This window comes from Vicugna pacos, chromosome 1 (assembly GCF_048564905.1).
Source record: "Vicugna pacos chromosome 1, VicPac4, whole genome shotgun sequence".
Classification (NCBI taxonomy): domain Eukaryota; kingdom Metazoa; phylum Chordata; class Mammalia; order Artiodactyla; family Camelidae; genus Vicugna; species Vicugna pacos.
This window is the reverse complement of record NC_132987.1, coordinates 26,059,865-26,087,017: the sequence shown is the minus strand read 5'-3', so window position 1 is coordinate 26,087,017 and position 27,153 is coordinate 26,059,865. Positions and strand designations below refer to the sequence as shown.

General features: G+C 33.7%; 1 protein-coding gene across 5 annotated transcripts in view; it reads left to right on the top strand.

Moving 5' to 3' along the window:
* Positions 1–2,224: 2,224 nt before the first annotated feature.
* Positions 2,225–27,153, top strand: part of HLTF (helicase like transcription factor) — a 55,093-nt gene continuing 30,164 nt past the window's right edge. For 2 of the 5 annotated variants that reach the window (XM_015237965.3, XM_031678778.2), the window contains exons 1-13: positions 2,225–2,427; positions 3,610–3,817; positions 10,865–11,031; positions 12,238–12,371; positions 12,934–13,031; positions 14,304–14,378; positions 14,541–14,732; positions 16,972–17,064; positions 19,646–19,721; positions 21,038–21,128; positions 22,687–22,766; positions 22,852–22,896; positions 23,758–23,844. In XM_015237965.3, coding sequence (XP_015093451.1) covers positions 2,408–2,427; positions 3,610–3,817; positions 10,865–11,031; positions 12,238–12,371; positions 12,934–13,031; positions 14,304–14,378; positions 14,541–14,732; positions 16,972–17,064; positions 19,646–19,721; positions 21,038–21,128; positions 22,687–22,766; positions 22,852–22,896; positions 23,758–23,844 — 1,366 coding nt within the window. In that variant the 5' untranslated portion in view covers positions 2,225–2,407. Of the gene's footprint in view, positions 2,428–3,609; positions 3,818–10,864; positions 11,032–12,237; positions 12,372–12,933; positions 13,032–14,303; positions 14,379–14,540; positions 14,733–16,971; positions 17,065–19,645; positions 19,722–21,037; positions 21,129–22,686; positions 22,767–22,851; positions 22,897–23,754; positions 23,845–27,153 lie in introns of all 5 variants that reach the window. The other 3 variants (XM_006202787.4, XM_031678773.2, XM_072958945.1) reach the window with 2 other exon arrangements.

The window sequence follows — 27,153 nt, the reverse complement described above, 5'->3', positions numbered from 1 at the left end:
ACAGGGGAGTGACATATTTAATTTGCATGAAGTGGGGGAGAGGATGAGAAAGCTTGTTTGTGGGTGGCTGGAAGAATTTTTTATTCTTTCCCCTCCCTTAGCACCCATATCCAAATTCATCAGCAAACACTTTTGGCCATCTTCGTTTCATCACCTCTGCATTCCGAGCTATCATCTTTTACCTGGACACAATAGTTTCCTAATTATCAACTAAGCAGTCTCTCTGTTTCTGTTCTTGTTCCCTTTAATCCAGTCTCCACAGAGCTGCCAGAATGAATTTTGTAAAAGCCTACTGCAGATCATCATTCTTCTTAAAACATTTGCTGGCTTTCTATTGCATTTAAAATAAAATACAAACTCTACTATAGACCATAAATTTCTATGTACTCTGGCCCTTATGTTCCTCACCACTCTTTGTGACATTCTCCTCCTTACACATCAGCGCAACACACAGGCCACTATACAGTTCCCATTCTCTTCTTTCAGTTACAAATGTTCATTTTTCAGAAAACATCTTGTGTGATAGTTCTGAATTTGTAAGTGTAGTAACATTTAAATCTAACTAGCACAAATTGTACTTTACTTTATTTTTCAAAATAAAAATAAGGAATGATTAAAGAGTGTCCAAGTTCAACTGCTAGATCTGAGATGTAAAATATTAACAAGATGGAAAAAATATGACTTTAACAAATGTTTTCTTCATTCAATCCACATTCTTTAACCATGGGATGGTCTTTACTCATAGGTGTCAATTCTTGAAAGGGTCAGGGTAACATTTTGTATTGTCATAGTTGGAATTTTATTTTCCAGTCTGGATGATCATGACTTCTTTATTAACTTTACACACAAAACATTTTCAATTTGGGCATTTTCTGGCATATTTTCCAAGAACTTATTTAGATCTGGCACACCAAAAATTGCCATCTGCCTCATAATACTTTCAGAAGAAAGTGAAATAACTACAATAATTTAAAATGCCACACTCTTCATCTTCCTCATCATCTTCCTTCTGTTTAGTGAAGTGAGGTGATAAGTACTGCAAATTCCATTTCTCATTCCACTGCAGGTTCATATTTACAGATCGTGATAGTTTAATATAATGAACAAACAAATGCCTCTTGAAAAATTGTTTCATTGACCCACCTCTCATACTCCGCTGATGGAAGCGTAAAATGGACCGTTCAGTGAAGTGCAGGGGTCAATACTGATCACATCCTCAAATACATTTCCTCTTTGAGCCTGCAATTTTCTTGACAGTTACCCTGAGCCTTAAGTACAGGTCAGGGCCATCACCAGCTTCTCACCTTGGTGCTGCTGCTGCACCAGTTAAAAGGCTCCCAAGGTGCAGAGACCAGCCCTGCGAGCACCTGGGCTGCAGCCGGCCCACTCGTCCCCTCAAAGCCGAATTCTGAGTCTCCTCAGACTCAAAAGCCAGCAACGGAGCACTTAAGCACTTAGGAGGGCCTCCTACAGCTCCCCGAGGGAAACAAGCTGCTTCCCTCCCTGCAGAGACAGCCCCGTGCCCTCAGGGGACTTTGGGAGGGCTTCCAGCGGTCAAAAACCAAGCTCTTGTGCTCTCATCACATTTAATGGCTTTCCTCTGGTAGAAATGAAAAATTTCCCTTAAAAAACAGAGATGGAGGGGGGACTCTGTAACTCTAAATTGCAATTAAGCCCTCTAAAGCCGGTGTGTCTCGTTGATTCGCTAGTGGAGCCTAAAATGAGTATTTTGAGAGCAGCTACCTGGTTTCACCACAGGAAACGAACTAAAGGGTCTCGCCGGTAGCTCCAGGGCTCGTAAAGCGCGTACTTTATTCAGTGCGAGATCCTACTATACGTCACATCAGATGAAGATTAAATTAGAGGCTGGATGGGGTAGGGCCTCAGGAAAGGTGCTTAGGTCTAGGGCTTGAGGGAAACAGTGGAATTGAGAGTCGTTACCCCTTTTGAGGAAGGGAATCAGAGAGAATCGCCGACACAGCGGGCACCGCAGTCGAGCTCGCGGGGCCGCGTGGTTTTCCCGCGCGCCTGTCTCCGGGGCTGGGAAGAACCCGGATGGAACCGCCCCTGCAGCCGGGACCCCCCACAGTCTTTGAATCTCTACGCGGGGAGGAGTTGCGCTCCTCTCAGTGCCCTGATTGGTTCGTCTCCGTAGGCCCTTCATCGGGATTGGACGTTCCCAGTGCCAGTCACAAAGCGTCGCTCGTCTCTCAGATTGTTGCTGGAAGGAGACGGCGTCGACGTCTGACTGGCCTCGCGGCGTCTTGCCTTTCAGCAGCGCGTTCTTAGTTCTGCGCTCGGAATCCTCCCCGGCTTCTCGGCGGTGGTGCCTGGAAGGAGGTGTATCGAGGCGGCTCGATAACGATTCCGGGAGCCCAGGCGTTCCCCTCGTCACCCACTCAGCGCCATGTCCTGGATGTTCAAGAGGTGAAGGGGCGGAGGGGGTGGGGCGCCGGGGATAACGGCCCCGCGGCGTCCCCAAATGAACCTGACCTTCCCCGCGTTTCCTTCGCGTTCCCTCTGCGATCACTGCAGCTGGTGTTCGTCCGGCTGGCGGCTCCTGTAGCCGCGGGGGAAATAAATGCGTAGTCTTGGCTGGTGCGGGGATGCTCCTCTCGCTCCTCTGGTGCCAGGGTCTCGGGGAAATCTCTGACAAGGGCTGTGGGGGTCCTGGGGTCAAAGCTCCACTCCTTAGCCAGGATCGCGTCCTTTGCTTTTCCCCACAAAACACGTATTAGATACCCAGTGTGAGCTGGGCGTTGTGCTCGGCATAAAGGGCTGGGTAAGACAGCTCCTGTCCCCAGGTAGCTCACAGTTGATGTGCTTGCGCCGACATGCAAAATAATATATTTGCAGAAGAGCCAAAAGCGGTATGCGAGACGTGCCGGAAAATGCAGGGGAGATAGCTTCTATCCGTCCTTAGGAGAGTACAAGCTTCCTGGAAGCCCTCCCCAGCCGACTTCCTCTTACTTTTCGTTGTCCAAATTGATTCATGTACCCGTTCAGAAAACAGTTATCCATCAGGGGGTTGAGGGAGCCCTTAAACAGTTATATGTCGGGATTGAGGGAGTGGGAGGATTGAGGTCAACTTCCCATGGTGGCATGGTTGGGATACCTGAATAAAATATGGGTTTTTCTGTTCGAAGGGAATTAAGGTAATGATGCTAAATTTGTATTTATAAGGATATAAATGGCTTCATGTTTTAAAAAATTCTATATTTGCAAGTCTCTCCTAGCTCAATGTCTGTTGAAATTTTGGCATATAATTAGTTACACACATCGCATAGCATTTCAATTTAAGTAGGTGATCATCACTAGGAAAGAGATTTGTAACCCCTTATTGGGGTTTTCACTTTCTGTGGGTAGAAGAGACATTATTCAACAAGTAGGGTTTCTAGAAGCCTCCACTCACTCCATTCTCTGCTTTAATTAAGTAGTCTAATAGGAACTCGATTCAAATTTTTACATAGTACACCCACATAAGATTTAATTTGTTGAAATGAAGTGTGAGAAAGCAACTGGCTTTAAATATAGTATAGTCTTAGAGAAATACTTGATTAAATATTGTATTGTCTTTCTGTCCCCCCCCCCTTTTTTTAAATTAAATAGAGATCCTGTTTGGAAGTACTTGCAGACTGTACAGTACGGAATCCATGGAAATTTTCCACGCCTTTCATATCCAACTTTCTTTCCCCGTTTTGAATTCCAAGATATTATTCCTCCAGATGACTTCCTAACTAGTGATGAAGAGCTTGATTCTGTTTTATTTGGAACTTTGAGAGGTCATGTAGTTGGTCTACGCTATTACACAGGAGTAGTGAGTATAACATTAGATATTAAGTTAATGTGATGTGATATGTTGTTAGCCTAGAAAATAAGATAATTTATGCAATTAATATTTATTTTACATTAAGTAATTGAAATATATCTGAGCAAGAGATAACAAATGCCTAACTACTCATCTTATTTTACCTTTATATCATGGTTACAATATACAAAGCACTTGTATCTGTATAGTGTCATTTGATCACTACAGTGTCTCTGAGGTAGATAAGACATCTGCTATCCCCTTCTAGAACTGGAGAACTGAAGCTTAGGAAAGTTAAATGATTTGCCCAAAAAACAGATACTGTGTAGTACATTTGCAAAATGACTTCCAAGTCAATCCATTGCTTTCTCTTCTTATGTCCTTCAGCACATTTCTACACTTTAATATTTTTAATTTAGGAAGATCAACTCCTGCTAGATAAGAGATTGTCTATTTTTAGGACCTTTTTATTTTCTTTCTATAGGAAGACTGTCTCCCACTTTTTCTTCCCATATTTATCTTTCTGTCTCTGTTCTCCGCAGTGTGTATGTGTGTGCTTGCGTGTGAGAACGGAGACAGAAAGCAATTGTCTTTGTTAAGGTTGTCTAGTGTGCCTCTGCATTATCTGGATGATATACCTCTAGTTTTATATTTTTAATTATGAAAAATTTCAAATATTTATAAAAGAATAATATAATAAACTTACATATACCCATGATCCAGATTCAGCAGTTAACAAGTTTTTTGTACATTTGCTTCATTACTTTTTCTGCTTTTCTTTTGTACTAAAAATTCCAACTGTATCACTTTATAACATTTAAGTGTGTATCTATAAAAAAAATTCAGACATTTTCTTAGGTCATTATTATACTTAATAAAATTAATAATAATTCCCTATTATAGCTGATAGCTTATCCATAATCAGTTTTCTTTCTTTTTTTTAACTAAAGTACAGTCAGTAAGTGTATCAATTTCTGGTGTACAGCACGATGTCCCAGTCATGCATATACATACATGTATTTGATATAATCAGTTTTCTTGATTGTTTAAAAATTTTTTTTAGGGAGAGGGTATAGCTTAAGTGGTAGAGCACCTGCTTAGCATGCATGAGGTCCTGGGTTTAGTCCCTAGTACCTCCATGAAAAACAAACAAACAAGCAAACAAACCTAATCCCCCCCAAATCAAACAACAAAAGTGTGTTTTTATAGTTAACTTGTTTTGATACTGATTCAAAAAAATTAATAATATTACCTTTGGCTGTCAAGTCTCATAAGTCACCCACCTATCCTTTCTTTCTGGTCATTGATTTATTGCAGAAACTAGATATATTGTTCTGTGAAAAGTTGAATTTGTCAGGTCTTTCATTCCCCCATTTTTTTTTTTTTTTTATGTTGAAGCTTCTCAGATCATTTTTTGGTTTTCTAAAGCGTGTTTTGCAGGAGATTCCTTGGGAAAGAATTCCATGATCTAGATTTGTCTAGTCTTCTATTTTCCTGTGTTTTCTTTATAATATCAGAGCATCTAAGATTATTTTGTGATTGTCTGAAATGTGTTGAAGTGTGTTGTCTAGGGGATTCCTTAGAAAGGAACAATATTTCCTGAGTTTCTCTGTGTTTGTAATTGTGATATTTATGCTTCAAAGGCAGTTTGGTTGAATATGAAATCCTTGACCCATGTTTTCTCTCCATGAAATCTTGATGTTATATGAAATGTTGCTGGTTAAAATTCTGATAGCAATATGATTTCTCTCCAAAATAAGTGAATTGAAATTTTTTGGCTTGGATAACTAAAGAATATTTTTCCTTATCTTAAAAGTCTAATAGTTTCGTTAGGTTATGTCTCAGTGTTGACTGTTCTGTAACTTAATTTTCTTCTATTTCAGAAAAATTTCTTTAATTATTTTTAAATGTTTGCTTTGTTGTAAAGCTTGTTTTTCTTTTTCAGAGGACTAGATTCTACTCTTTGTTTTAGATCTTCTCTGCATATATGTATGCCATTTTTATATGCCTATTAAGTCCTCTGAAATCTTTTAGATCGTATTTTTCACTTTTCTATTTTTTATCATATATTTCCCTTACCATGTTTTTTAAAAAATGAGATCTGTTCACGTCTGTGTTCTTTCTACTTTAGTCTTTAATTCGGAAAGTTTTTCTATTCTAATTTTTTCGTGGTGTCTATCAGTTCTTACTGAATTTATATATCCATCTGTTCTCTAGCTCTCATACTCACTTCTGAGCTTTCCTATTTTGGATTTGTGAAATTTTTTCAGAACTGAACATTATTTTTAAATTATTTTAAACTATTGTGAAATATTAGGTCATGGTTGTTACTGATTTTAGAACAATCACTATTTGTTGGTCTTAGAATAATTTCCATGGCACTGATAAGCTAGTAAAAATATGATGGGCTGATTAAAAGTAATCACTTAATTTTTTTGTTTTTCAAAATATGTATTACTATTTTATAAGTAATACACATTTATTATTTTAAGATGGCTAAGAGAAAAAGCATCAAGTCTCCCTAAATCCACAACCACAACTTAACGCACTTTGTTATGTCTTCTACACTTTACTCTGTGAACATATACATGTGAATTGAAATTATATTATGTATTAATAATAATGAGATTGTATTGTGCATTTTATAGTAGTCACCTTTTTTTAAAGTAAAATATTAGGAATATCTTTTCATGTCAATACAAATCTATATGGTACTTTTAATTTCCTTGTTGATGGGCATTTTGGAGTTGATCACTGATAAAAAATATTGTAATAAAAATTGAGGTATTTATCTTTGCATACTTACTGTTTGCAACCTTTTTGGCTTTATTGAGATGTGACTGATATGTATATTTATAAATGCACACATTTTAAATATGTGATTTTAAGAGTTTTAACAAAGATAAATACCTAATAATCAGCACTCCAATCAAGATATAGATCATTTTTATCATGCCTGAAAGTTCTCTTGCATCCTGTTGTAATCATTCATCTTTGCCCTGCCCTAAGAACCACCAGTCTATTTTCTATCACTGTAGATTAGCCTTTCTGGGGTTTCATATACATTGAATCATACACTATGTACTCTTAGTCTGGCTTCAAAGAGCTAGAAAGGAATATTTGTCTGATAATCTGGTTGATCAGGCCATAGTCTCTTGAGTCAGTAGACAGATACTGAGATAGGTTTAAAGCAGCTTTCCTGTGTCTTTTTCAGGCAATTAAAAAATTGAAGTAATTCACATACGATAAAAACCATTTTTTGGATGCTTTTTTATTAATGTGTATAAATATATTTTATTGAAGTATAGTCAGTTTACACATCAATTCCTGGTATATAGCACAATGCTTCAGTCATATATGAACATACATATATTTGTTTTCATATTCTTTTTCCCCATAAGTTACTGTAAGATATTTAATATAGTTCCCTGTGCTGTACAGTATGAACTTGTTGTTTACCTATTTCATGTATATTAGTTAACGTCTGTAAATCTTGAGCTCCCAATTTATCCCTTCCCTCCCCTTTCTCCCCTGGTAACCATAAGTTTGTTTTCTATGTCTGTGAGTCTGTTTCTGTTTTGTAAATAAGTTTGTTTCTCTCTCTCTTTTCTTTTTTTTTTAAATTGCATATATAAGTTATATCATATGGTATTTTTCTTTCTCCTTCTGGCTTACTTCACTTAGAATGACAATCTCCAGGTCTATCCATGTTGCTGCAAATGGCATGATTGTAGTATTTTTTATGGCTGAGTAGTATTTCATTGTATAAATATACCACAGCTTCTTTACCCAGTCATCTGTTGATGGACATTTAGGTTGTTTCCATGTCTTGGCTGTTGTAAATAGTGCTACTATGAACGTTGGAGTGCATGTATCTTTTTGAAATTCACCATTCTTAAGTGTACGATTCAGTAGTTTTTAGATATTCACAAGGTTGTGTAGCCATTTCCGTTGTCTGGTTCTAGAACATTTTCATCACTCCAAAATACCCTGCACCCATTAGTAATCACTCCACATTACTCCCTCCCCTTAGCCCATGACATGCACTAATTTATGTTCTGTTTCTATGGATTTACCTACTCTAGACATTTCGTATAAACGGAATCATGTAATATTTGGCTCTTGGTTCTGGCCTTCGTTACTAGTCTTCTTTTGTATTAAATATTTTCTAATGTACCATTATAGTTCCCTGGTTGTTTCTTTTATTATACGTTTTGCATTGTTTTCTTAGTAGTTGCCCTGGGGATTACAGTTAATATCTTAATTCATAAGAACCTAGTTTGGATTAGTGCCAGCTTAATTTCAACTGTTTACAAAAACTTTGCTTTCAGATAGCTCCATTCTCTTCCTTGCAGCTCCATTCTCTTCCTCACCACTCCTTCGTGCTGGTGTTATGCAAAGTAACTCTTTTATACATTGCATGTTCATCAGCACAGATTTATGATTGCTTTATGTCCCTTTAATTCAGATAGGAAAAAGTTACAACCAAAAATTATGTACTGTGCAATTACCTTTACCTGTACTCTTTATTTCATCATGTAGATTGAAGTTACTGTCTAGTGCATTTGATTTCAGCCTGAAGATCTACTTTTAATGTTTCATGTAGGGCTGGTCAGCTGGTGATGGATTCTCTCAGTTTTTGTTTATCTGGGAATGTCATAATTTCTAATTTATTTTGAAGGGTAGTTTTGCCAGATACAGAATTCTTGGTTGAGTTTTCTTCTCTTAGCACTTTGAAAAGTTACCTCACTGTGTTTTGGCCTCCATGGTTTCTGGTGAGAAATCGGATGTTAATGTTATTGAGGATTCCTTGTAAGTCATGAATTGCTTCTCTCTGTTGCTGTCAGTGTTCTTTCCACAGTTTGATTATGATGTGTCTGGGTTTGGAGCTCTTTGAGTTTATTTTACTTGGAGTTTGTTGAGCTGCTTAGATATGTAGATTAATGTTTTCCCATCAAATTTGGGAAGTTTTCAGCTATTATTTCTTCAAATACTCTGTTTCTTTTTCTCCTCCTTCTGAGAATCATAATGTGTGTGTAGGTATGCTAGCAGTTGTCCTACAGGACCTGTTTCTTCATTCTTTTTTCCTTCTGATGCTCAGACTCTGTAACTGTTCCTCAGACATTATAATCTCAATTAACCTGTCTTCAGCTTCACTGATTTTTTTTCTTCCTGCTCATATCTGCTGTTTGAGCCTCTCTTGAATTTTTGACTTTAGTGAACTTTGTACTTTTTTGACACCAGAAATTTTTATTTATTGAGAAATAGTTCTCATGCTTTCCTTTAGTTCTTTAGACATGGTTTGCTGTAGGTTTTTGAATATATTTAAGATTAAAATTTAAATTTTTTTCTAATAGGTCAAACATCTGTGCTTCCTTAGGAATAAGTGATTCTGATAGTTTTTTTCCTATGTATGAACTATACTTTCTTGTTTCTTTAGGTCTCATTTTGTTGTTGTTGTTGTTGTTGTTGAAAAGTAGATGTTTTAAATAATGTGGCAACTCCAGAAATCAAATTCTTCCTTCTCCCCAGGGTTCCTTGTTGCTGATTTTGGTAATTGTTTATTTGGTAACTTTTCTAAATTAACTCTGTGTAACCTATTCTTTGCTGTGTCTGGCCGCTGATATCTTAGTGGTCAGCTAATGATTGTACTAGAACCAGTACATTTCCCAGTACACATATCCCTAGAGGATCTGTGTGCATTTGGGGCACTCCTTCAACACTCACCTAGGCAGTTGATGACTCTTCCTTAGCCTTTATTTCCTGCCTATTAAGAGCTTCAGGTTCAGCCAGAGGTTAGAGCTTAGGGCCTTCTCAGGTCTTTCCTGAGATGCCTTACAGCCCTGTGCTTGCATTTGGCCTTCTAGATTCCCAGGAATATGTTGGAGCTTTCCAAAGCCCCTATGGACAAATTATTCCCCAGTTTTTCCTTTTAAGCCCTTTGGTTATTATTTTTTTATGCCCCAGCTATTGCTCACTGACTGTAAAATTGCTTTTGACAAACACCCACCCAAGGGAGAGGTTTTTGGTATTGGGAAAGCTCAGAGGTTAAATAGAAACAGCTTTGCAAGTGGGAATCTTCTAGTGAACCACCATGCAGGTCAAATAATGACAAATCTATAGGAATGAATCTTCAAAAGATGCTGCTCCAGTGTGTCCCTCTAACTGCTAGGCTGCACCAAGAATCCCAGCAGGTTGTTATTTTTAAACACTACCATGTAGCTGAGGGCCAGAGATGGGGCTAGGGCACTAACATTCAGCCATTTTCTTGAATTAAGACTCCCTGGGTTTCTGCAATCTTTTGGTTAGTTTCTATCATTCTGAAAAAGTTGATTCTGACAGTTTTTGTTAGTTTTTTCATTGCTTTTACGGAAGAGACTTTTTAGAAATCCTTAATCTTCCATTTTCAATTATGTCACCCTCAGGTAGTTTTTAATCAAGTGGAATCAGAGAATTGCATGAGTTGAAGGCTGGATGTGTTCCATTCTGACTTATAATTAATGCCTTTTACCCCTTTCAGATTCTGGAGAATTTAGGTTCAGGAACCACCCTGCTTGGATTCAAATCCTAATTCTCCTGTTTATTAGCTTTATGACTTGGGCAAGTTACTTAACTTTGCAGTGCTTTAGTGTCTTCATATGTAAAATGGAGATAATGATAGTATCAACCAATAGGATTGTAACATTTTTAAAAGTCAATCTATGTAATGTACTTAGAACAGTGTTTGACATAGAGCGAGCATTCAAGAGATTATTTTCAGAAGTTATAATGTTGACTGTTGTAGATAATGTGAATCTGGTAGTTTTGAGTGTATCTTTTATATACCAAGGATTTGTTAACTTCCTAATGAATGTAAATTAGGAAAGTAGTGTAAAAGAATTATTGTAAAATATATTCTTTAATATTTTTATAGAAATGAGCCCAAGAACATGTGTTTTCTTACATGCAGTGTGATATAGTAAACATTAAAAAATGAATGGAAATCCCTGATAAAGTGTGATGAAGAAAGCTATCATATGTTTATTTCTAATAATATCTGTTTATTATTTTTATTAGGTTAATAATAACGAAATGGTTGCATTACAACGAGAGCCCAATAACCCCTATGATAAGAATGCAGTTAAAGTAAACAATGTGAATGGAAATCAGGTTGGCCATTTAAAGAAAGATCTTGCAGCTGCTTTGGCCTATATCATGGACAACAAATTGGCACAAATTGAAGGGTAATGCACTTTTGGAGTTGAGTTTTAATAATTTTGAGTTGTAGTGATCTTTGAATTTAAGGGTCTATATAGTAGCCCTGACAACTTTTGTCACTGTACCTTTACTATGTATGCAATAAATGTTTTAGTTCTTTCATTTGTCTCTACTACCTTAGCCATGAAAAGTTATGCCCTCACTTTCCTAGTAGATTGTTATCATGGAGAAAAATAGACTTTGCTTCAATTATTAGAAAGTCCACACCATCTTTTAAGAAAAAGCTTCTTTAGAAAGCCTTTTAGTGCATTTACTTGAGAAGTTTGGAAGTGTTTGTTTAAATCAGGGGTTGTAAACTGATAGCCTGTGATCAGATGTAGGTAGATGAGTTTGATTTTGCCTACATAGTGTTTAAAATGTTTTTCAATTATTTCCAATATTCCAGATATTCTACATTTTATACACACTGATTTTTTTACCTAATTATAAAGAATTATTTACAAAGATTTCTCTTGACAAAGGGAAGATCTAGTGATGCAGGATACTCATCTCCCTGTAATGTCAGTTGACCGGAGCTGAGTAACAGCAGTTGTCTTAGTTCTACTACCTGTTCCTTTTTTAAAACTCTCTTGGTTACCTTTTCTCTTTTATGCATTTGTGTTTGTGATCTCAGTTTAAATGCAGGATGTTTAAGATGTTTAGGATATAAAAAGGTAAATTTGAAGATACTCAGCAGTGTCGTCTCATTTGTTTATTTGTTGTCTCCTTTCTCATTTCATCAAGTTTTTCAGATATTGAGAGTGAACTTTTAGTGAATCTTGGATCAGAAGTAGTTCTTGCAAATCATTCCCCATTCTCCCAAAATGGGTTGCTGCACTGAGTGGTTCTGTTCGTGGAAGCTCTACCTTCTCAATTAAACTTACTGTTTCACCTATGTTGCAGTCTTGGTAATAAGTTATCTGTGTATTTAAATACTTTTATCTCATCTCAGTTTCTTCTGACATTCTGATCCTAAAAAACACCTTTTTCTTCTCTGTTGATGGTGATATTCCATGTCCTTTTTAAGCTGTCTATCTTTTCTGGCCTTCCCAATTAGTTCCTTTCTGTTTTACTTACATGCAAAATTTGAATGTGACATTTACTTAACAGATTCTTAATGGGACTGAAAATTAAATGTAAAAAAATCACTTCTAATTTCTCTCTTTTTTATTTTTCCATCTCAATTATAATAGGGTAGTTCCTTTTGGTGCAAACAATGCTTTTACCATGCCTCTTTATATGACCTTTTGGGGAAAAGAAGAAAATAGAAAAGCAGTTTTAGATCAGTTGAAGAAACATGGATTTAAATTGGGTCCTGCACCAAAAAGTAAGTTTAGGGTTAAACCTACTATTATTTTGATATTGTAAGATAAGGAAATTGTAAAACATTTATTCTCTTGACTGATACTTTGAGTTTGGTTGGCTAAACTATTTTGTGCTGAAGGCTCCAAGTTCTTTCTTTAAAACTGTTTTAAAGGAAATCCTTGAATTTTTTTCTTTATTTTGAAATAACTATAGATTTATAAGAGGTTGCACACATACACAGAAAAATGTATAAGGAGGTCCTGGATTTCCGCCCCTAAATTTCCCCCAAAGATAATATCTGGAAATCCCTGATTTTAAACATTCTTTTCAATAAATTAGAGGTAAAAAGAATCTTCCAATAGAGAATGAAAAAGTATTATTTGTTTTTTAAGAGTTTGTTCAAATAATATGGAATTCTTTTAATGTATTTTTTTGAATGACTTAGGAGATTTAGCTTTAAAATTTTTCTTAAATATATTCGGGGAATTTTAAATTAAGCTTATTATATAAGCTTTAAAAGCTGTTTACTAAAAGATAATTTATTTCATTTGGTGATTTTATTCTTTTCATTTTGTAAATTGTAGCTTTAGGATTCAGTTTGGAAAGTGGTTGGGGCTCTGGAAGAGCTGGACCAAGCTATAGTATGCCAGTTCATGCTGCAGTACAGATGACAACTGAACAGGTGTACTTCTCTTTCATTTTGTTATCTAAAAGTGAATTTTAAATGTTGAAGATTAATGTTTAAAATATAAGATGAATATGTATATGCTAGTATTAGTAATCTTTAGATATATTAAGTTTTGAAATATGCAGAATAAATAAAATATATTGCAAACATTTATGTAGAAAGAAAGCAGTGATAAGGAATATATCCACCTTGTACACTCATTCATACATACATTAAAACACACACATTGCTGTATATGCCTAGGATGTTTTACCATGTTTTGATATTTTTATATTATTTGAAGTTTTTTAAATGTCCATATTTTTTTTTTTAAATGAAACTTGAAGCATACTCCTTCTTTCGGTAAGATTGCAAATGCAGTGCTAAAAAAATTTGTTCCAAATCTTTGGCCTTAGTCTGTTTCTTGTCTACTTTGTAATTCAGGCTACTGTTATGTTGGGTTAGTTTGGAGGGGGAAAAGGGTATAAAATAAATTAAGGCAGATGAATCTACAAATTACATCAAAGATGTTTTTGTCTCTACTTATCAATGTTAGCCTTTTTATATACTAATTATAGTTACTATGTTTTCCCTGCTCATTGTTAGAAGGGCTTGAGCCTGTGTCTGATGAGTAAAACCCAGATAACCTCTCCTCACTTTTTAGACTTGGCCTGATTTCTTCTGGGCTGCTGCTATATATTTATTTGCTAATTTACAAAAGGAATTATAATGCATATATGTTACTATAAAATTGGACTAGATTAATTTAAAGAACCAGCTAAATTAGCATAAGATTGAAATCATTGTAATATTTTGTAGCACATAGCTAGTTCTTGATTTGTAGTAATAATAAGTGAAATGTCATTTGTTTGAAAAACTTGAATATACCTGGTATAATCTTGTCAAAATGGTTTGAATACAGCTAATAGAATCACAGAATTTCAGTGACAGAAGGAACCTTGAAGACACTCTAAATCTAGTTCATCCCTTTCATTTTGCAGGAATAAGGTACAGGGCCATAAAGGTTGAGTGTTTTGCCCAAAGTTATATATTAGTTTATTTATGACAGAGCTGTGACTGAAATTCAGGATTTACAATTCTTGTAACAGTTACCTAAAGGACTTACTTATTCTACCTTTATTGAGCAGTGTAGTATCTCAAAGAATTATTTATGTACCTTTTGATTATTTGACTTTTATTTAATTAAATGATTTGAAATCTTAATTGACTGCAAATATTATTTTAATTGGTTTGTTTGATAATGTTTCTTCTTGCTATTTGTTGTAGCTAAAAACAGAATTTGACAAATTGTTTGAAGATTTAAAAGAGGATGATAAAACTCATGAAATGGAACCAGCTGAGGTACTGATCCAACATTTCCTATTTCAAACTATTTGGAATTTTAAAATATGGTGTTAATCTATACATTTTTTAATCATAAGATCAGCTATTTTCCAGATTCTGCATAGGGGAAAAAGAAAGGGCTTATTGTATTTCTGTGTATGACATTTCTTTTATTTATAGGCTGTTGAAACACCGTTGCTTCCACATCAAAAACAAGCTCTAGCTTGGATGATTTCACGGGAAAACAGTGAAGAACTTCCACCATTCTGGGAACAACGAAGTGACGTATACTATAACACAATAACAAATTTTTCTGAGAAGGACCGACCAGAAAATGTTCATGGAGGAATTTTAGCTGATGATATGGGTTTGGTAATTATTTTTTTCTCAAGTTAATATTTTATTTTGCAACTAAGATTTTACAGGAAATAATTTTGAAGTAGGTAGAGATAGGGATATGTTGGCACCAGGTGGGGATTAGATTTCACTGTTTATGTAGAACAGTTTTCCACAGTTTTAACTTAAAATAATGCTAAGCTTTTTTTTTTCTTTTGGTTTGTTTGCTTATGGTACAATTAAAATAATTAGCAGTAATGATATAAACATGTTTCTCAGTTTTCTTTTGAAATTCAAGGTAACTTAACTTTCATGAGTCTTCTCAAAGGAAAGATATAATTCCTTATATCAGCAGTTTTTATACTTTTTGTTCTCAGCAGTCCTTTATGTTCTTAGAAGAGCAGTCCTTTATGTTCTTAGAAGTTGAGGATCCCAAAGAGCCTTTGTTTTTGTGGGTTATCTCTATTAATATATTTATTGATATTTATGGTATTAGGTATTAAACTTTTTGATTAGTATTTTTAAAATAAACTCATTACTTGTTAACAGAAATAACATTTTAAAATGAAAAATACTCTGAAACAAAAGCAATTTTGATGAGAAGACTGGCATTGTTGAACATTTTTATAGATCTCTTTAATGTAAAGAAAATTAGTCCTCTCACAGATTTCTAGTTGGAAAAGGAAGGAGTATCTTAATACCCTTTTTAGATAACTAGATCGTCTTTGATACAACAGTAAAATTAGTATTAGTTTATTAAAGGTTAATAGTTATAATGTGGGACTTAGAAATCCTATCAATGAACTTTTTATACTCTGTTCCATTAAAATCCACTGCTGTAGCTTGCACATTGAATGGATATTTTACCTGTGCTTGATTTTGTGACATTACGTATTACTCAGTTGTAAAATACTGGTTCACTGAGTTACACAAATCTGCCAAATATTGATTTATTTCATCACACAATATAAAAAAATGTACGTTCATTGATAGTACTGCTGATCTTATGAGAAAGGCATTTATATTTGGGAAGCTTCTATGCTTGTAGCATTGGATACAAGTTTTCTAACATTCTCATTTTTGCTTGGAAGCTCAAATTTTATCATTAACAACAGATACTGTCAGTTGTTTCCCTTGAAGTTGATAGCCTCACTTTATTCATTTTTCAAGAAAATGTCTGCCACTTAGTTATGAATAACTAGCTGTCAGTCTTTCAAGTTAAAATGATGATACTTGAAAAGTGATGATGCATGGTGATGCATAGTAGCTAGTTGAACCTGCAGTTCAGTTTCACAAGTGATTTTTCTCTAAATAACCTTCGTATTTTGGCATGCAAAATAAGTATGTTGTGTACTTCTCCTCTTGTTATACAGAATATTAAAAAGGTATGTATTTAAGAGGTGACTTGATAAAATGAATATGTGCTGCTTTATCAAGAACATTCTTAAAGTGAAGCTGTTTGTTTGTTTTTACTATATGTGGTGGTTAAAAATGCAGTTGTCCCAGCTGCTTTGTTTCATGCTAAGGTAGCAGCAGTTTTACCACCATTGTTTTTTTGTGGAATCACTACAGATACCAACACAAACAAGGTCTTTAGTAGTGTTAAAACAGTTTTGACTGCATATACTCCTGAAATAGTCCTGAGGAACCACTAGGACCTGTGGACCATGCTTTGAAAACTGCTGCTTTACACTGTTTTAAAACTGACAGATTTATTTCTGTGTTGCGAAGTGTAAATTTAGCTATGGAAAATAACGAAAAATTTTATGTTTTCATTTAAGAAAATATTTTTACACAAGAAATATGTCCTTTATGCTTTATTGGTAAGATACAGCCTAAGTCTTAGAATTATCTTTAAATAAAATTTAATGAAATAATTATCTTACATTCATACTGAAATTAGTAATCATTTTAAGTTAGCTCTGAATTACATGGCAAACAAATAGTTTTGGTTTCATGATAAAGTTTAGTTCAGGGTTAAATGTGAAATCTTAAAATGGCAGTCATTCAATAAAATAAGATTTCTCACAGATGCTTATACTAGTTATGGAGTAAATTATTTAATAACTCCTAGTAATTACAGTGTAGTAAAGCATTTCCTAACTTAATCAATTTTCATTAATATGTATATTATTTAATATAATAATTAGCACACTTCTGTGGCCTTGAATGCTGTCTGATATTTTTTTACTTGATTTTAAAATCAATTTTGGAATGCTCTCTGGTCAACTGGGTTTCAGAATCTGACAGTTTGTCTTTGTAAAACATTTTAAAGGGCAAAACTCTGACAGCCATTGCAGTGATTCTTACCAACTTCCATGATGGCAAATCTCTTCCTGTTGAAAGAACTAAAAAAAATCTGAAGAAGGTAAAGTATTAGTGTGTTTTTTCTAAAGTCTCTGGTTTATTGTATAACCTTTCAATTTCGTCATTAAAAGTAATTGTCAAAAAATTGATAATATCCGGTTTTTAGAGATGTAATAAATGGCCTTTCTTGTGTGTTGCTGATAAGAGTGAAAGTTTATACCACATTCTGGTAGGCAATTTAGTAACGTGTATCAAAAACCTTTAAAGTGTTTATAATCTTTGACTCAGTAATGCCATTTCAAAGAAACTATCTAAAAAGTTACCAGAAATGCATTTTTCCTAAGAGAAAAATAATGTGAGTTTTTTCCCCCAGCATTATTTTAAAGGCAGAAAAGAAACATCTCTCAGTAAGATAACAGTTGAATTACGATATAGCCATAAAATTCAGTACTATGAAACTACAAAATCCTATTTTTGAAGAATACTTTCATGATATTTTTTAATGAAAAAAGATGCATACACGTGTGTATAGAATTTGAGTCCTCATTTTGTAAGTACATGTTTATATTTGTCTAAGTTTAATCACACACACTATATGTGCCAAAATATTAATAGTGATAATTATGTCCTAGTGATGAGAGTATGGGTAACTGTTATTGACACTTAATTTATGTATGTTTTTACTTATAGGATATATATACATAATATATTTATATTTGGTTTCTAAGAGTTAATAGTTAATTTTCTGGGAAAAATAAATGTTACTAGAATGAAAGTTATTCTTCATTCTCAGCTGAAAATTCAAAGAACTTAAAGTAGGAAATAACTAAGTGAAAGGCGTGTGCAAAATATCTCTTTTTTGGAGTTTACTGCTGTTCTTATGATACTTCAGCTTCCAAAGATACTGCACATCATTTTCCAGCCACTATTTATTAAGATTCTACTTTATTGATTTCTGCATTTAGTTGCATTTCCTTCTTTGTACTTTTATTAGGCATTTAACACTGCTATTAACGTCTGAGATTCAATTCCTTACCCCAAATAAATAGTCCAGTGCTTTACGTCCTTTTCTTTCTACATTTGATTGTTAAAACTGAAGAATAGCACCTAAGACTATTTATAGCTTCATTGTCAGTTATCAATTTAAAAATTATCTGTTATCAGTAAGGCTTTCCCTTTTTTTCCACAAAATCAACCAGGCATTTAAGGTGTTACGTAGTAGAAAGATTTTAGGATAATTTGCTGCATTGGTTGAAATTGAGGCTGAAAATGTAATTTCCAACTAAGCATTTATTACAACAAATATTTCATTAATTCAAATAGATTTGGATATGCTAAGCTTACAGACTGAAATGTTACTGATTTAAATTCCATGAGATTGGAGCATAGTATGATTTAATAGGTTGGACTTTATTACAAATACATTTATCTTTGAACTCTATGAAGAAAAGGCTTGCTGAGCAAAATCATTTAATATGAAAAGAATAATGTAGAGGACACCCTTTATTTGTGGATAAATTCTTAAATTATTTTTACATGCTGTTTAATGTAAATGATTTTACTGATTATTGGGGAAGGCTGAGTAGAATGTTTGATGAAAGGCATTTTTAACATCAATTTCTTGGAGCTAATGCTTTAAAACATTAATTATCTATATCTTCTAGTTACATATCTAAAAATGATATATCTTTGATTTTTAACTTATTTAGACTCATGCCATATTTTTTCAACCATATTTTAGTAAAATGTGAACTCTAATGGGATTTTATAAAACATTTACAATTCTATTTTTAAAGAAACTAAAATCAGATATCCTTTATTAGCCTTAATTCTTAGCAAAACTTACTTTGTACTCCTGCCATCCAATCCCAAACTCCACTCTGAGGTTTTGATTCACAATATGACCTACCTTTTACAATATGACTTACCTTTCTTTTTAAACTGGAAAAATTGATTAAATGCAATTTTATTTGTCATTCCTACCTAGGGAATCAAGTCAAGAATTAAAAATAAGATTGGAGGAACCCTGCCCTACTAACTCTGTTGAAAATATTTTCACAAAGAAGTATAAAATTTTACTTTAATGGAAGTTTTTATACTCACATATGCATAGGTCTATTTTGAAACAAGGGAGAACGTATGAAGGGAAAAGAAAAAGGCCAGGGTTGGCAGGAAAATCCCTGATAGAGTAAGGGAGGAGACCCTCTGAAACCTGACTTTTGCGTCTACCCACCCTGGAAATTCCAGAGAAAAAGGATGTCAGTGGCAGCCTCATTAAAGATCTATTATTTACTGAGTAGGGACTTGGTTTAAAAGTTTGTAGTCGTAGAATTCCTTTTAATTCTAGAGTAATGTTTGTCACAGTGACTAATATACCATTTATAATTGAGGTTTCCTTTTTGTATTCCTTTTGAAAAGGTTAAGATGGACTAGTTTTTTTTTTTTTGAGATACCTATGAAAAAATTTTTCATCAATTTGTACGTTTTTTTCTCTTAATGCACCTCCCAACGTTGCTCCAAAATGAGGTAGCAATTTAAGTAGTATTTATTATGTAAAGTAAAGCAATTATAAAATAGGATGCATTTGAAATTTATTTGAAACTGACAGCAGTACTGTGTAAGAAATATGCCTTTTCATCCAGGAATGTAATGTTTACAATGAATCTATGAAACTTGGAGGGAACAATACCAGTGAAAAGGCTGATGGACTAATTAAAGGTAAACTTTAATTTTGAACATGACCGCATATTTGATTTAGATTTTTCCAGTTTAATGATTGTAATTCCAGTTCTGGCTTTTGTACAATACAGAAATTTCAGATCTCTTTTTTTTAGAAAATCTCATGAGGACTGGTAGTCAGGATAAATTTCATCAAGGAGACAATAATGGAATTGGATAGTAGTACATTAGAGAAACTGAAGAAGAGTATTTTTGGTTGAGGGAAAAAAATCCCATGAAAAGGCAGCTATAAACAAAACAAAACATAGAACATGTTTTGTGACCTCACAGTAGTGTATAGTATTTATAATGTAATATGCTTGAAAAACAGCAGATAAGGAAACAAAGATAGGTTAGGGACAAATTCTAAAGTCAGAAGAGAAATGAAAAGGGATCTCTGGATTTAACAGGTGTTTGGCTAGATTTAGCAGTCAGTGACTTTCACAAAATTAATTTCTGGAGATTAGAAATTGAGTTAGAGCAGAGCAAGACTGAAAATATTTTGAGGTAAGACTAGTAGATGAAGAATTGGAAATAACAACTGTGTGCTTTTATGTATTTTGCTGTGTTTGAGATAGGAGAAAAATAGAAAATTTGTTAGGACGACAGAGCTGGGAGTTGTTGGGGGCTGTGGTTTAAGAAAGAAATCCATGGGTAGGAAGAGATTTTGGAAACTATGGAGAGTAATTTGTAAGCCTATGGGAGGAAATGAAATCAAGAAAATAAGTATATGAGTTAGCATTAGAAAGAAAGGAAGTAGGGTTGAGGGAAAATATAGATAATTGAGGGAATAAAAAAGTAGGAAAATTGGTAGTTTATAGAAGATGACATCTGATTTTCTTTGTAAAGTGAAATAGGTCATCTAACGGGAGTAAAAGGAGTTAAAAATCTAGGCAGAGGATCCAGTGTAGTATAAATCATTCTGGTGAGTGGATAGGGAGGTTGTGTGCTAGGTAAAAGAATTGCCAAATGACACATGGTGACAGCTGAGATTGGAAAATGTACTTTTATTTATTGTTCATTTTTTTTCTAGCAGCTCTCAGCTGCCTTGGTATAGCAGGAAGTTCAGCCAGGAAATTTGGCTGGATGACTACAGGGGAAAGACTGAATACAAAACAACTGAAGGTACTTTCTAGTGGAAAAAATACTATATTAGGAAGCTGTAGAGAGAACAGCTGGCTGATTGAAAGAATAGGAATGATGGTATTAAGAATGGTGAACTATCAAGTTAGGAAAACCAAAGTTTTAAGAAGAATACTGCTAGTTTAAGACAATTTACTAATACTCTATATTTGTCCTTTTCTTTGAAATGGAAGGATCTAGATGTAGTGGAGGACCCAGTATTTCAGATGACAAGGGAAAGAATAAATATCCCAAGTCAGAATTGTCTAGCTCCCGCCCCAAAAGGTAAAACTCTATTATGGTTTGATTATATGTAATATGTTTAAACTCTTTCTCCATTTTCTTACATATAGGAGAGAGATATGACCATTATCTCAGTTACATAGTTCTTTCAAATATATTTAATTTGAAACTGCTAAAGTCACTGTGACTTAGGCAGGTAGGCTGTTACCATTTTATAGGTGAAAAAAAGTAACATATAAGAGATGAACTGATAATTTTTAAATAATCACTTGTCTTTCAGACATTTTCCTATTTCTTTCACGTAGAAACTAAGATCTAGCTCTTGGGGTTTGGTTTGGTTTTGTTCAGAAGAGTTTTCTTTATGAATTTGAGGAGATGAGAACTGATGAATAATTTATTGGATGGCTTGACAAAAGCATTCTTTGCTCATCTTAGTTCTTTCTCATTTCACCTTTAGTAGAAATAAGACATAATAAAGTTATTTTTGGAGAGTATTATATTAATGTAGACTAGAGGGAGAATTTGAATAAAACAGATAATGCCCCTCTTATCTCAGCTTGAATCTGTTAAGTTTATGAATTTTATTTACCCTCTGAAGTAGATCTAAATACTAGGCTTTTGTGTTTTATTGTCCTCCATCAATTTCTGCAGGCATAACCTCAAATCTGAATCCCTATTAGCTGTTCCACCAATAGAGTCTCAAAACTGGAGCTTTGTTAATTGTTCTCTAGCTCTAATATCTGTCTGAACTGAATATAAAACTAGGACTCATCAGTTTCCCTCTAATTTAGATCTCATATCTTATAACTCTGAACTGACTGTGAGTCTGGGTAACGGCACTGTTAGTGTACCAGATCAGATCAAAGGGCATGGAAATAATGATGACATGGGAAAAACTAACAACAACAACCAACACATACTATAACTAATACATACATACTTACTATGCAACACACACTTTTAGGGGTTTTGCATGTAATAACACATTTTATCCTATAAAGTGGATTGTATCTTTATTCCTGTTTTCCAAGAGAGGAAACTGAAGTTTATAAGAATATTAGGTGACTTGCCTAAATAAGGCAGATAAGTGGCGGAATGGAGATTTGAATCGAGGCAGTCTTACTCCAGAGTCCATTGTTCTTAGGCATTTAACTACTATACTGTACTATTTCTACACAAAATTTATAAAAATTTTCATTGTGAAAGATTTATATTTTTGCCTCTTAGCTGCTTATTTCATTTTTTTTGGTTTTCTTTGATCATCAGTTATTTCTTTTTTGTTCCAGTTTTATATAAGCATTTTAATTGAATTACCAAATATTGAAGAAAATGTTGAAGTGATTACTATTTTGGAATGGTGTATTTTTTCAGATTTTTAAAAATAATAGTAATACTGCATTTTTTATAGTGAATGCATCTGGCTGTGAAAGCAAAATGCTTTTAGCAAATTTGACTGTAATTTATCAAATAAAAATTTTTTTCCTTTAAATTAAAAAAAAATAAACTAGGGCAAAAGCATTTGTATTGTATTTATTAAATGTAAGTTTTTATATCCCATTTTGTTTTGGGTGATAAAAAATTTGTGTATACTTAATTTTAGGAGAAAAACTGTTATACAGTACACTGAAAGCAGTGACTCAGAGGAAATTGAGACAAGTGAATTGCCACAGAAAATGAAAGGTAATATGAAATGAGTTTGATTTAATAATGTGTCCTGTATTTTAATTCCCTAGTATGAGCATTTTATATGTGGTTTTATTTTTAGGCAAATTGAAAAATACGCAATCAGAGATTAAAATCAGAGTAAAAGGTATGTATATATATTTCAATATCCATAATCTACACTTAAAGATTATTAAAGTTAAGGTTCATTGATTTGTATCTGTCTAGCTTGGAATTCTTTAGTAATAGGTCATAGATTTGACTGCTTTTTACATTTCAACTATTTATGGAGCTTACCAAGGGTGTTAAACGAATGAAGCAAATTGAAAGGATAGTTTCGGATTAAAACCTAAGAGAAAATATTTAAACCAATTTTAAACAAAACAGAGTACTTTCTATTACTTACAAAATGACATTAATAAAACCTTTTCCATATACATATAAATTGTAGTTGCAAAAGTAGGGTGAAAGTGCCTTCTTAGCAACATAATACTATTAATTATGTTAGTTCACACTATACAGATTTATACATATTCAGTGAATATCTTTCTCCATTATCTTTAAAACATTCCTTTTCCTCTTAATCAGATCATATTGTATTCATAATAAGTTAAGAAACTGTGTAGCATTTGGAAAATAACTCATCACTGTTGACTGATCTGAAAATTTTGTGTCCTCTTCATAAAAAGTGTTTAACCTTGAAAAAAATTCTCCTTCCACCTGGGAGCTGAATCACTTTGCATACAGCTGCTTCTACTTTCACATCTCTTCCTCAAGAGAAGCAACAATTTATCGTGAATGACTACATTTCTTCTCTGAGCTGGAAATATATGCTTAGTGTTAGAAGAGGCAATTTTGGTTACTAGATACTATTTTTACTTTATATAAGCTCTTAAGAGAGTGTGGAAGTGGTATTATATTTTCTATCCTTAGAAAATATCTGTACCTAAGTATAGGAGAAAATTAGTTTTCAAATATCTTAATGATTCTTTGTTTTTTGCTTCAGCAGGTTCTTCTAAAGTTAAAGAAGATGCAGAGTTTGCATGTGCACTTACTTCATCTACCCCTGCAACAAAAAAGAAAATGTTGAAAAAAGGTCAGTAAATCTGCTGAGCTTTTAGCTTTGATTTGTTTTTTTCTATTTTTCAGAAAACAATTTCAGTGACAAGTTATAAAACCATATTATAAGAAGTTAAGAAAGTAGAGAAATAAGTAATCTCATTTTTAAAAGTACATTTTGATGAGTATGTTTTTCTGTTGTATTTGTTTTAGTTAGGTCAAAAATATGGTTGGGAAGAGGTTACTTACTCTTCTCAGTAGCAGAGATATTTCTTCTAGTGAAGGCATTGAGCACTTAATGGCTGCTTTAAAATTTAATTTGGATTTATTTGAATTATAATAAAGTTTTAATTCTTGGTATGAGAAGAATTTGCTTTTCAATTAAAAATGTCAATGATATTTATTATAACTTCATATTTTGTAATTCATAGGAAAATGACACTGCTTAAGAGTCTTAAATATTTGAAGTGGAAAGAGACTGAACTGTGGTTAAGGTGATCTGGGACAAGTTATTAAATATCTCTGCACCTTAGTCTTTTCTGTTTTACGTGTTGGGAATACAGCAGATAGACGTATTTTCATGGAGCTTATGTCTAATGATGGAAAAAATGAATAAATATAATTTTCTTTAATTTTAGTTGTTTTATTGAAGTATAGTTCCTGTACAATATTGTATGTTATAAGTGTACAGTATAGTGATTTACAATTTTTAAAGGCTATACTCCATTTGTAACTATTATAAAATATTGGCTATATTCCTTGTGTTGTACAGTATATCCTTATAGCTAATATTATACCTAACAGTTTGTACCTCTTAATCCCCCCTCCCCCACTGATAACCACTAATTTGTTCTCTATATCTGTAAGTTCACTTCTTTTTTGTTATATTCACTAGTTTGTTGTATTTTTCAGATTCCACATATAAATGATATTTGTCTGTCTTTCTCTGAATTGTTTCGCTTAGCATAATGCCCTTTCAGATCCATCCATGTTGCTGCAAATGGCAAGATTTCATTCTTTTTCTATGGATGAGTAGTATTCCAGTGTGTGTGTGTGTGTGTGTGTGTGTGTGTGTGTGTGTGTGTGTATAATGTTGTCTTTATCCATTCGTCTGTTTATGGACAGTTAGATTGCTTCCATTTCTTGGAAATTGTAAATAATGCCGCTGTAAACATTGGGGTGCATGTATCTTTTTGAATTAGTGGTTTTATATCTTTAAAATATATGTCCAGGAGTGGAATTGCTGGCTCATATATTCTATTTTTAGTTTTTTGAGAAACCTCTGTATTATTTTCCACAGTGGCTGCAACAATTTTCATTCCTACCAACAGTGTAGGAGAGTTCCCTTTTCTCCACATCCTCACTGACATTTGTTATTTGTGTTCTTTTTGATGATAGTTATCTGACAGATGTGAGGTGATATCTCATGTGGTTTTTATTTGCATTTCCCTGATGATTAGCGATATTGAGCATCTTTTCATGTGCCCATTGGCCATCTGCATGTCTTCTTTGGAAAAATGTTTATTCAGTTCTTCTGCCCATTTTTAAATCTGGTTGTTTGGTTTTTTGATGTTGAGTTGTATGAGCTGTTTATGTATGTTGGCTGTTAATCTCTTATCAGTCATATCATTTGCAAATATTTTCTCCCATTCAGTAGGTTTTGTTAATGGTTTCCTTTCCTGTGCAAAAGCTTTTGAGTTTAATTATGTCCCATTTGTTTATTTTTGCTTTTATTACCTAATTAGGAGACAGATCCAAAAAAAATATGATTGCAATATATGTCAAAGAGTGTTCTGCCTATGTTTTCCTCTAGATGTTTTAGAGTATCTGGTGTTACATTTAGCTCTTTAATCCATTTTGAATTTATTTTTGTATACAATGTCAGAATGTTTTCATTTCATTATTTTACATGTAGCTGTCCAGTTTTCCTAGTACCACTTATTAAAGAGACTGTCTTCTCTCCATTATATAGTCTTTCCTCCTTTATCATAGATTAATTAATCATAATTGTGTGGACTTATTTCTGGGCTCTCTATCCTGTTTCATTGATCTATATGTCTCTTTTTGTGCCAGTACCATACTGTTTTGATTACTATAGGTTAGTAGTATAATCTGAAGTCAGAGAGCATGATTCCTCTAGCTCTGTGTAAATCACTGCTACTGAACAGAAAAGAATGAAAAGAAATGAGGACAGTTTAAGAGACCTCTTGGACAATGTCAGGTGCTTTAATATTCACTTTACAGGGGTCCCAGAAGGAGAAGAGAGAGAGGAAGGGCCTGGGAACATTTTTGAAGACATAATAGCTGACAATGTCCCTAACCTGGGAAAGGAAACAGTCACCCAAGTCCAGGAAGCACAGAGTCCCATACAGGATGAATTCTAAGAGGAAGACACCAAGACACATTGTAATTAAAATGACAAAAATTAAAGATAAAGACAGAACAGTAAAAGCAGAAAGGGAAAAGCAACAAATAACATACAAGGGAAATACCAGAAGACCATCAGCTGATTTTTTTCAACAGAAACTTGACAAGCCAGAAGGGAATGGCATGATATATTTAAAGTGACGAAAAGGAAAAATTTAGAACCAAAGAATACTCTACCCAGCTGGGCCCTCGTTTAGATTTAATGAAGAAATTAAAAGCTTTACAGACAAGCAAAAGCTAATAGAATTCAGCACCACCAAACCAGCTTTACAATAAATGCTAAAGGAACTTCTCTAGGCAGAAAAGTCACAACTAGAAACAAGAAAACTACAAAATGAAAGAGCTCACTGGTAAAGGCAAGTAGTCAGTAAAGGTAGGAAATACCCACACACAAAGCTAGTAGGGAAGTTAAAAGTAGTAAAATCATCTATATCTACAATAAGTGGTTAAGGGATACACAGAAAAATTAAATGTAAAATATGATCTCAAAAACTGTTCATGAGGGGAGGAGAGTATAAATGTGGGGTATTTAAGATGCATTTGAGGAGAGAGGGTATAGCTCACTTGTAAAATGCATGCCTAGCGCACACAATGTCCTGGGTTCAATCCCCCATACCTCCATTAAAAAAAAAAAAACCTAATTACCTCCTCTGCAAACAAACAAGCAAAAACCAAAACAATAAAAATGCTTTATTAAAAAATAAAATAAAATACGTTTGAAATTGAGATCAGCAACTTAAAGCAATCACTTATATAGAGAGAGACTGCTATACAAAATCTCATGGTAACTGCAAATCGAAAATCTGTAATAGATATACACACACAAAAAAAGGAATCCAAACATGACACTTAAGATGAAGTCACAAGAGAAGAAAACAAAAGAAGAAAGGGAAGAAAAGACCTACAAGAACAGATCCAA